This window comes from Agelaius tricolor, unplaced genomic scaffold (genome assembly GCF_023055355.1).
Source record: "Agelaius tricolor isolate 1412-34295 unplaced genomic scaffold, bAgeTri1.0.p SCAF_2, whole genome shotgun sequence".
Classification (NCBI taxonomy): domain Eukaryota; kingdom Metazoa; phylum Chordata; class Aves; order Passeriformes; family Icteridae; genus Agelaius; species Agelaius tricolor.
In genome coordinates, this window is record NW_027269262.1 from 75,805,001 (window position 1) to 75,817,141 (window position 12,141).

General features: G+C 38.0%; 1 protein-coding gene across 5 annotated transcripts in view; it reads left to right on the forward strand.

Moving 5' to 3' along the window:
- RUNX1T1 (RUNX1 partner transcriptional co-repressor 1) overlaps positions 1–12,141 on the forward strand; it is a 114,718-nt gene that overhangs the window by 74,544 nt on the left and 28,033 nt on the right. For all 5 annotated transcript variants that reach the window (XM_071421612.1, XM_071421613.1, XM_071421616.1 and 2 more), the window contains 2 exons: positions 2,713–2,894; positions 10,692–10,942. In XM_071421612.1, coding sequence (XP_071277713.1) covers positions 2,713–2,894; positions 10,692–10,942 — 433 coding nt within the window. The remainder of the gene's footprint in view (positions 1–2,712; positions 2,895–10,691; positions 10,943–12,141) is intronic.

The window sequence follows — 12,141 nt, forward strand, 5'->3', positions numbered from 1 at the left end:
AGGATATAAGGCCCAATCCAAAACAGAAGTGGAGCATGTTTCAGACACTGAAGTGTGGCAATTTAGGGTGGTGGAAGCCAGTAACGCCGTGTTTGTTTGCAGTCAGAGTTTTTCTGGTTGAGAACTGGTTTGTATCTCTCACATGCAGTGGTACAGAAGTCTGTCTATGCCTCCATCAGCAGCAATGGGCTCCTGCAGGTGTAGAGAGCTGCCTTTGCTATCAGAGCAGAACCTCTGCACAATCCTCTGTGTCCAACGCCACGTTAGTTTCAGAGTCTCTATGAGTACACTCAAGTTACAATAGGGAGAATATTGATGTTTCATTCTGCATTCAAAATTAGTTCTCATTATCTTCCCAAAAACTTGTTCTTGTGTATCAGGGCCATAGTGATCAGAAGCAGTCTGCACCCTTGACCTACCTATAGAGAAGTCCTGATTAATATTCTCCCAACAATCAAATTATTTATTAATATATGGTTTGATAAAGATTGTTTAGAATAATGTTTTGAGCAGGTTGAAAATACTTGAGCTGAACTATAAATTTTTCAATACTGCTTTTCTTGACTTCAAGTTATGTATTTGTCTAAATATTACTTTGTGCTATTACAAGCCCAAATTATGGGCTTGTAATTATAGTTTTCTTTACTAACTTATAAAAAATTAAGCAACTGAATGTATCTGTTTTTAATAAACGTATTAAAAGCTGTACATGCTTGTTCTGTGCAAAGAAAATCTGTTCAATCTATTTAGATAAATTTATCGGCAAATGTTCATGTTTATGGTTAAAGGGCAAGAATGAACATTTCTTTAGGAGAAGGTAAACAAGTAAAATAAATCACAGTTTTTGCTGAACAGTTCAAAATTTGGTTGTCTCTAGGAGTATCTATACATTAAAAAGGCCCTTTTTTATTTGTGATAGTGGAAAAGGAACACAAATATGTTGTTTCTTCCTTCATTACTCACCTCCTAAGTAGGGCCTTCACATTTCTACCTCACAGGCCTGCTGAGATGTAATACATCTTTTATTTATGTACCACTAGTCAAATACTAGATCTGATTCTTTTATTTCTTCTAGATATTTATTTGTAAATATATGTGAACTTTTCCAACTATTTTCTGCCACTCAAGGCAATTGAAGTAGTTGGGTGTCTTGACCTGTATTCTGTGTGAGCTTTTTAAAGAAACAGTGAAATTAAAACAAGTGAAAAACACTGCTCACAATACAGTCAGTCCATCTCTCTGATAACCGAAAGAAAATAGATATTTGGTTCTTTCACAGAATATTTCCGTTCTGTGCAGGTCTGAAAAGACCTCCATATTCCACAACCAACTGTCTTTTCATCCTAGGAATAACTGATAGCAATTTCTAGGTTTTTCACTGCTGTTAAAAGTTTCATATGTACTGACTATTCTGGCATTTTTTGTGGCACAATGGTTCTGCTTTTATGGTAACAACAGGTGCTGGAGCAGTTGTCATTGTTATAATGCTAACAAAGTAATTTACCAAGATCCTGGGCTCAAAACTTTTCAGACCATCTGTTTTTTGTTTGGTTCCATGAACATTACTTTTAGACCTTTTTTGACTTCAGAAGTATTTTCCTGCTTAAAAAATAAGAGTTTGTTTATTTGGGTTTTTTTAAAGAGTTATTTCAAAAGCAAAGGAAGATACTGAAGTTCTGTGTCTTATCTTTAGTTACAAAAGGTCATGAAATTTAATCCAATACTTGAAAATTCTGAGGTGAAAAATCATTGTGCAATAGTGATGGAACAAGAGAGGCCATTGCACATCCCTTTATGGTACAAAAAATAATTAGGTAAAAATGAGTGGCCTTTCCTAGTATCTATGTTGGCATGTGCTGCAAAGAAAGGAAGATGTTTCCCAAGATGTGTAACTATCTCTGCAGAGGGAAGGGACATGCGGTTCCACCTGCTCTGGCAAAACATATGACTAAGTGTGACCTCAGTAGATGGGCAAAATGTGCTGCCCAGGGATCAACCAGCATTTTCAGTTCTCTTTGTCTGAGTCCTTGTAATCTCCAGGCCATGACCCAAGTCCCAGTGGGGCCATGAAAGAACAGTTAGAAATCCTTCAAGCTACATCTGGCTAGGAGGAGGATTGTATCCCTCTGGGTGATTAACTGAAGCTCTGGAATGTGAGATTTTGTTGTAATCTTTATCCTAATGTGCAACTGCAAGTGTAATGGGAAGGCTGAGGGCAATCCTATTCTCAGTCCTGTTCTCCCCAAGGCCCTCAAAGGATGGTGACTGAGGCAGCTCATAGAGTTGCAGATCCCCTGGTTTCAGACATTTTCCAAGTACTAACTGCAGTCTGAATGGGAAACAAAGGATTGTCACTTGTTGAAAACAGCTGCTCCATAGGAGATCAGGTTTTAGACAGTTAGAAAGCAGAAGTCAGCCAAAACAATGCTTTTTCCCTCTTTAAAGATGTGGCATTCAGACCTGGTTTTCTCACAGCATTTACTGTTTTCTTTTACATTTTTGGTAAGCTCCCATCCTTCCATGCATATTTAGTACAGCTGTAGCCACTTTTGGAGGCTGCCTCCCTTCAGGCAGCTAACCACAAACCTAGCTGGGAATGATGGCAACAGTTTCAACTCAAAGCAGGCTTTCCTCTGATTTCTGATTTTTCTTCTTCATCTGTGTTGAAACTGCTTGCAAGCTGCCCTCTAAACACGTGCTGCTCTCTTGCAGGCCAATCTGCCCCTGCTGCAGCGGGAGCTGCTGCACTGTGCAAGGCTAGCCAAGCAGAACCCAGCCCAGTACCTCGCCCAGCACGAACAGCTGCTTCTGGATGCCAGCACCACCTCACCTGTTGACTCCTCAGAGCTGCTTCTCGATGTGAACGAAAACGGGAAGAGGCGAACTCCAGACAGGTGAGCACCTTTCCTGTCCTGCCCACAGTGTCTGTGGGCCCGAGGTGCTGAGCTCCTCCAGCACAGGGGCAGCATGAGGGTGGGTGCTGGGGGGATACTTGGGTGGTGTTCCCTGGGTGCAGGTCCTTCACATCCAACCTGACCATGAATGCTTCCAGAGATGGTGCATCCACCACTCTCTCGGAAACCAGTGTTTCACCACCTTCCAATTAAAAATTTCTTTCTAGTCTGAATCTACTCTCTTACTAGCTTAAAATCATTCCCCATGTCCTTTCATAACAGGTCCTGCTTATGCATGTCTGCATATACACACCTACATGTTTTTATATAGAGAGAGCTGCATACACATATATATTCCTGAGTATATAAATATAATACATGCACACAGTGATTCAGTCACCTCAGGACACACTGTGGTCATATCCACACAGGAGTAATGGTCAGCCACTACTGTATTTGTGCACAGTATTTCAGTGATGTAGTGCCAAGCAGCAGATTATGCCAGCTCCATATGCAAGTCCTTTGCATCTGACGTTTTGTTGAACTCAACATTAAATGTGAGGAGAGTCGCTAGGCATTTATATTGGGAAGTACAGGGCAAACCCCAGAGCACACTCAGGGCTTTGACTCCTTCTGTTGTGCCGTATTTCCATATCCATACATGGAATATGCATAAGGGTATTTCAAAGAGGAGAAATGTTCACTGCAATCTGTTTTGTTGTTGAGTTGTGGGGAGTCCATGCAGAAATGGGACAAGCGAATGCATGTGTGTGAAGTACAGTGGCTTTAGGGGTATGGAACAGTTTTTATTTTTTGGAATAAAGTTCTTTGTTCAGTGTTACAAGGAAATTACTCTTGTGGTTATTTACTTTTAAGTGCCTTCCTATGCTAATGTTAGAAATTCAACTGGCATTTACATTTTACCTTTGGGAAACTCAGGTATTGTATTTTTCATTGATTTGTTTGCCATGGGTTTTATAGTGTGGAAAACTTTTATTATGCTTTTCTGCAAAATACCACTACTTGTATGCCTGAGGTATGCAAGTATCCTAGTTACCTTTTAAATGAAAAAGATGATTTGCAAAGTCAAGAAGCCTCATAACTTAGTATAGGTGACATTTTTTGTATTGGAACAGGCTCGAATGGCACAAAAATAAACAGAAAACAAAGTCTGAAAGCTCACAGTAAAACTTTAGACTTTTCATAGCCGGAAGTGAACAGTAAAATCTAAAGTCACATAGCCATTAGATAGAAAAAGATGTGTAAGTATTTGAAATTAGTTTTCCTGAGATTGTGTTTCAGAAAAATCACAATGAACCGGCAAGAAAATTAAGGTATAGCAGAAAAGCTCCTTTTATATGTAGCTACGTTCTTTCCACCAGTTTTTCCAGACAACTAGACCAAACTGAAGGAGCTATTGGGGTTAATACAAGCATGTTTGTGCCCCTCAGAAAGAGAAAGATGATTACTTTTTGGACATTATACCTGTATTCTCTTACATGTGCAATGAAATAATTTTTCTAAAGCCAAAATTTAGTATCTTGGGAGTAGTTCTGTATATTCTCAATCTTGCAGAGTTGTGTAGCAAAACATCTGTTAAAAAGGCCTCTTAATATCTTGTGAATGACTTAAATGTCAGCATGCTGTACTCCGGTTCAGTAGCAGACACAACATTTTTCCTACAAGGAGATAGACACACATGAAATTATCTCATAAGCCAGTGAGGTATTGCTTGACAGAATACAGACAAGAAGAGGGATGTGCTTTCCCAACAGCCCTCACTCACTGTTTTCTTTCCTGTTAGTGGAGAGGAGTATTACTCATATTTCCCATAAGGCCACAAAGGAAAAATGTAAAATAAAGTCTTTCCTTTGCATTTGGAATAATGCTCCCTCTCTTTGAGACCCTGTTTGACAGAGTTGAATTTTGGTTATTTTGTAGTAAGTACTGTCTCACCTGTGTTATCTTCAGTCCTGCTTGTGAGGGAGAAGATGGGTGGTGCAGGTAGAAACTAGGACAAGAATTTTGTAATGGAAAGACCCTGTATTGATTTTATAATAAAAAGGACGTAAGATTAGCACATAAAAGGACCAGCAGATTAGGAGAATATTGGATTTTAAAGTCAGCCTTCATCTTTTAGTTAAAACTGAGGCCCAGACCTAGAGATATTTGGGTATGGTTTATGAATTTTCTTCCCAGCATTTCCTTTTAGTTTAAAAGGTGCTCTTAAAATTCCTGAGTCTTTGCTTGAAAGCCAAGTACCTTTGGCTTCACAACTGAAGTCTCTCTTAGGCTGCAAACAACTTGGGGAGTCATGCAGCTTTTGGGGTAAGGGGTAGATAGTTTATCTTCCATTGTTGTGGGTAAGAGCCTGTGTTTGAATTCCCAGGGTCCAGGGAGGGTGTAGCATGGGGTGTCCCATTGGCCTGCACACTCCAAGGTGCAGCAGCTTCTGTCAGTTGCAGCCTGAAATTCAGCTCCTTAGTTCTGGGGAAGTGGTGTTTCAAAAAAACCCATCCTTTCTTTTTGACCCTGCAACTGTTTGCTGTCATGAAAAAGGCTCACATGAAAAAGAGACTGCCCAGTGGACTCATTGGAATGTTACCTTGAGCTTAAAAAATAAGTTGCTTTTGTTCAGTGTCAAGCAGCCCTGTCACTGGTTAGTCACATCTACATCTCCATTGTCTATGACTATAATAAAAGCTATACAGAAAAAAATACGTGGTAGTGTTGGCTGAGCCAAGTTCAGTGGAGTTGTCTTGTGCACTCAAGAACATTTGTGCAACAGATTTAGTAAAAAGAACAAGATGCTTTTGGAAAGATTCTTAAATTTACTGAATTGGAGTCTGCATACCTTTTAATTTGGTTAATGTAAGTAAATCAACCACAAAAAACTGTCCTCAGAGGCTGAACATGCCTAGACTGAGTGAGTATTGAAACCAAATACTTGTCTGACTTTATACTCATTACACTATTAATTATTTTAATTGTTTACAGAGGAGCATGAGGAAACATCTGGAAATAGACATACCTTTTGTTTAGAAATATAAGTAATTTTCAAATGTACTAATAAAGTACAGCGGAAGATAGCAGACATACTTTAAGGGAAGGGTTTACTGTGACTCCATGGCTAGTAAATGAAAAAAAATTTCTCAAAGGCCACCTCCTTCCAGGAGAACTAAGTGCAGCTGGAGTAATTTTGATTGAAGATGTGTGTCTTACTGAAGTAAACTGTGGTATCTTTTTCACTTCCCAAGGTATATGATATAGATGTATGGATATATAGTTATACACAGGCATGTATTGTATATAATGAATATGTTATATATATATACATACACATTTATATTTTTCATTTGGACATGGGTAACTGCATACTATTAATTCTATTAGAGGAAGAGTACAGTAGAAGATTAGGCAAAGAAGGTGGAACAAATGTTACATGTAACCACAGCTGCCTCATGATTTTTTGTTGAAGAAAACCCACATACAGTATTTTTTTCTTCTGCTTATAATTTCAGAACCTTTTTTGCATATCCATTTTCCAATTCTTGTTATTTATCTGCATATCCAAGTCTACTGTATGTGAGGTTTTATAGAGCAATCTGACAGCCGAGCTTTGTGTTTTACTGAATGTTTTCTTGGTGCATATGGTCTGACACGGATGAGCAGCCACGGTGAGATTTTGGAGTCTATTAAACTAGCTCATTAAAAAGATCAATCTGTTTCTGTAATAACACTGGGAACCATCAGTCACTGCAAGAGAGGAAAACTGACACCTGAGGAGACAACACATTTTGGTAATTTGTTCATGACATGTCATGAACAAAGTGTTCACTGTGTTTTGTTTACAAGTTTTGGAGTTTACATTCTACTGTAATAAAGCAAAGGAACTTGGACCACAGTAAGTTTTTATTTTGGTGAATGAATGCTTAATTATAAATCACATGATTTTAAATACATTAACAACAAAAAACTTTGTGCTAATTACTCATCCTTTGAGCTTGCTGGAAAAGGCTCATGGCATGTGAGCATGCCATATAATGACTCTACATTTATGACAGTTCTCTACTAAGTGGATATAGGATAACAAAAAATTCTGTTAGAATAACATTATTTTGAGTGAGAAGAAAACAAAAGTGGCTATGATTGTGTTGTGACTTTAGAAAGTGCTGCTGTGGTTGCAGTACACTTGGAACCAATGACATGAAATAAATGTCGAAGGTACCTGGGCACAGAGATAAATTTTGATGATACTGTTAGTAAATCTTATTTGAAGAGGCTCCTCAGTATCTCAGTAAGGTGAAGGATGCTCACGGCTCTTACATCTGTCCTCCTTGTATGCCATGTGTAATTATGAGGAATTTTAAAAGAATTTGTAATATGAATTGTTAGCAAGGCAGAAAAGTAATTTTTTCTGTAACACAGTATTATAAACAGATACTTTATTCCTGCAAAGCATTATCATTTGTTTGATTCATCAAACCTTTATTGGTGGAAGTCAGTTTAAATCAAAGCATCTTGCACAAATAGTAGATGAACAGCTTTGTCTCCTTCATGTAAGCTGGCTTTAGTGTTCTTTGAAATTTGTGTAATACTCCTGATCAGGTGAAACCAAATTTTCTAGCCAAGGCAGTTTTGCATGGTCAGATTTTCTACCCAGGAAATTCTCCATAAATTGCAATAATTTAAAACTGAAATCACAACCTAAAAACAACATAAATTCCATTAAATGCATACAGGCTAAAAAGTAGTGTCTATTCTGCTGTCTTTAATCTAAGTAAATCATGGCTTTAAGTAAAATGACCCCTTGTGTGTTTATAGCTGAAGGACTCCATCTTTGTCATATTAACAATTTTCCAAACAACACTGTTGATTTAAAGGCACATCAAGGAAAAAGGTGGCCAAGAGGAGTAAGGGAAAAAGTGCCAGTTATGTTTCCTGCACATTCACTGTTATTTCCACTCTACAGCTTCTGGTTACTTTGCAAAATCAGATGAAAGCAGAATAAAATTGTGATGGTGTTATATTTGGAACTACTATTCACATGGGTGTGCCAGTTACTGGGAAATAGGAGTGCTTCCTCAGGCACCTGGGAAAATGCTGTTGCCCCACGGGGGTGAGATCTTAAAGAATGAGTAGGACTGAGATCAGAAGCAGACTAGTAGGTAAAATTCAGAGCATCTGAATTATGGCACTCTTCAGTACCTCATCTTTTATCACTCTATTCAGTGTATTCATATTTAGTAAATTTGGCAGCAGTTCCTGTTCTGATGAGGTTTTCTAAGTTGTTACCTTTTTATATATTTTTATGTGGTCAAAAACATAAAATGAGTTTATGTACAGTCTCATTCTGGTATTCTGGTAAGCTGTTTATTTGGTCAGTGCAGAAAATATAACAACAAATTGTAGAATTAAATTTTTACACCCAGAAAAGACATAGCAAAAACATCATTTCAGTAAATATGTTTTCAAAAGTCATGTTAGTTTCTATGTTAATCAGAGTGCACTGGATATGCTGGTGTGTTTTCCAAGCTAAAGTAGTGCATTCCAGTTAAGGTAATTAAGTACAAAGCATTCTTAAAAAACACAGAAATACCTGTACATTAGGTACAAATATATACATTTGTATGAAAATATATGACTTTAACATCAAGCTGTAGTGCAAAAAAGGAAAACTGGATTCCCACTTGTCCCAGTTTAATCTCAGTGATCAAGTCAATGAGTTATTTAATTGTTTGCTGTTTCTGACTTTTACCCATCTAAGTTAGAGAACATTCTAATTGTGGTACTAAAGGACTTAGGTGAATTATTAGTTTGCCTTGTACAGACAGAAAAGTCAATTTCTTTTGCTTGCATAGTATTTTGACAACTGGAGGATAGGCACACTGACTTGGTGTAAATATGTGCAAAGAAAACACCCGCCAGCCACTAAATACAAACTTGTCTTGAAGAGCTGTCATAAACATCACCACCCATTGGGAGTTATTGCAAGCAGGCACATCGTGCCAAAACTAATAAAAAATATACGATGGACCTCAGGTTTTCTTGGTTAGTAGTTTTCACAGCCATGCTGCATTTCTTTTGGAACAAGGTACGTGCTCCACTTTAGCAAAGTATGTCTTTTATATCTGCCCAAAATGAGAATAGATGTCCTGCTGTGCTGGTGAAAGATTCTTCCCTTTTTGCCAAATTACAGTTTAGTAAAATATATATATACCTGCAGCTTCTCTGGCATTAGTAATTTTGGTGAGGTCTCTGAGAAATTGCTTCACTCCTTTTGAAAACAATGCAGCCCATCTTTTAATTTCCTGCTGCAAGTTACAAGATCTTAGTTTGATTCTCTCTCTCAGAGGATATTGGCAATGATTTGGTTTCATCCTTCCTCTCATTGGCCTTAAATGGGAACCTGTTGAGGGGTGACAATACACTGTTTCCCCACAGACAGTTGCTCAAGGGTAGTTGATTGGTTTCTGGGGGAAGGTTTGTTGTAGAGCAGTTGGTTTTAACAATAGGCAAACAAGAAAATTTGCTCCAATTTACCTTTCTGTCAGTGTCAAAAAATTGTGTTATTACTAGGAATGATACATTATGCCATCCCTTTATTCCAGAGGATAAAGTTCTTTTATAAAAAAACTGGAATATAACAGCAGTTTATGGAAGGAGGAATGAAACCTCAGTTTGCAATATTTATATCTAAGAAACTTTCTGATCAAAACTAATATTTTGTAGGTTTTCTTTATTCATGTGGTTTAAAAAACCCCAAACATTTCAGTGAAATGAAACTTCCCCAGAAGGGTTGTGAACCTGTTGAAGTAACTGTAGGGTGGGTTTTTTTGCTTGTTTGTTTGTTTGGGGGTTTTTTGTTTGTTTTTCTTTCCTTTTTTTAAATTTTTTTTTGCTTTTTTGTTTGTTTGTTTGTTTATGAGTTTTTTAAAATATAATTTTAATGGAGAATTAGTTTGGGGTAAGTTCAAGGTTCTCAGGCAGAGGTGTCAAGTAGAGAGTTCTTTGGAAATAGCTGATTATGAATTTAATTGAAGAGTAACTAGAACATAAAAAACCCCTGTCCTTCTCCTCAGTAGCTCTTCCAAGTCACCTGAGCATAAAGCCCCTGTCTAAGAGTAATGGAGTGGGAAGTCCTGAACATTACTGAGGACTTGAGTCTAGCCACATCTTCCTGCAAAATTAATGATAGTCACAGCACCTTTGCCCAGATGGTGCAAAAATCTCTGAAGGCTGCATTTCTCATCATTTAGAGTCAATTCTTCCCCAAAGTCTCTGTGTGACATTGATCTTGATGGGAGCTCATGGTATGCTGAGCTTCAGCACACTGACATTCACTATGGTATCCTCTTGAAAACAAAACCATTTCTTGAATGGCAGGTTCCTCCTAATCACTATAAGCTATAGCACTACTGAATATTGGAATTTCTTGGTGCCTAGTTTCATGTATCAGTTGATGGTTTCACCTCTGCAATTGCATGTGCACCTACCCCATCAGTCTGTGATCTCAGCAAAGGCTGCTTGCTCTCCAGCCCCTCGTTAGGTGGCTCTGTCAGAACGCTCACCCTGACAGTATTTCTCAAGTTACAGGGATGGTTAGACAAGGTGAAGGAGTCCTTTGTATGTTTTGAATCAGCAGTGTTATGAAATGTTCTGCAACATCTCCAAACACACATTTGGAGCAAAGTGAAGAACAATCTTCAGTTCCTGAAGCTGCATGTGTAGGTGGGGGTGCATGTTCCCATCCTCTATTCACTAAGTGAATTAAAGTTCCTTTGCTTTATTTTTCAGAACCAAAGAAAACGGCTTTGACAGAGAGCCTTTGCACTCAGAGCATCCAAGCAAGCGGCCTTGCACTATTAGCCCAGGCCAGCGGTACAGTCCAAATAATGGCTTATCTTATCAGCCCAATGGTCTGCCTCATCCCACCCCACCTCCACCTCAGCATTATCGTTTGGATGATATGGCCATTGCCCACCACTACAGGGACTCATACAGACACCCCAACCACAGGGACCTCAGGGACAGAAACAGACCTATGGGTAAGGCACGTTGATTTTCTGCATTGTTTTTTTAGGTTTCTGTTTCCCTTGTAACTTTATTTTGTGAACAGGACTTTTTTATCTGCAGTTCAGATATAGCCTTTATGGCTGTTTGTCCATCCAGCTGCTTCTAATGGCCTTATTTCAGATCTGTGCTTGTAAAAGTGGATTGAATTGTGTCTCTAAGTAAGAGGGACAGAAATGGAAGGAACCTGTGTTTTCAAAGCTATATGGATGACATGGACACTCAGGTGTATGGCAGGCAAGGATAGGTAGAGCCATTTATTTTTCTTCTAATGTCAGATTTGTGGTGATAGCAACATCAAAATAGCTTGATTTCAGCTTAGAGCAGAAGAAAGTTGTTATCTTTCAAAAAAGTGTTTTGTGTGTGATATGTCCAGAGTGTGGAGGATGTGAACAACAGAAGCACCAGCCACACCCCGTGCAGCACAGTTTGATTTAATGGAATGCCTGATACTCTTGGATTTTGTTTCACATCTGCACTTTCTGTTCTTCCTTGTTTAAAACAAATCTTCAGTAAAAGAGGAACACTTACAAATATTCAGCATCTGTATAGAGGAGGCTAAGCAAAGAACAAGTGTTGGTTCCCCTTGAGTGTTGATAATAAATACTGGCTTGGTTGTATCATGTTGTCAGCTGCTCTGATATATGTGCTACATTTTAACCACATGTTGTTTAAACATCTGTGGAGGGATGAACCCTTAATGATGCTCTGTTGACATGGTAGTAATTACTGTATTTAGTGGAATAACACTGAGTTTACACTAATATTTTTTTCAACTCTCTGAAGTACAGCTAGTATTATATGCAGTGAGTTACCAAATAATTGCCTTGCTGACTTCAAGTACTGCAAACAAAAAATTATATATTGTATTATGTTATATTTATGTATACAGTAATTGTACATAGTCTGAAAGAGTTATGTCCATTTTTGAAAGGACATAGGTTCTATACATTTGCAATGTATAGAACTTACAGAATTGAAGACATGAAATTGGACAAAATAGTAGCATCTTGTGTGAGGAAAAGTACGGAAAAGTACTAAAGAGAATTTAGAGCAAAGTTTTTTTGAAGTATTTTTTGTTTGTTTGGTTGGTTGGTTGGTTGGTTTTGGGTTTTTTTTGGGTTTTTTTTTGGTGGTGGTATTCGTGATGCTAGAACAGGTAATATATGATGGT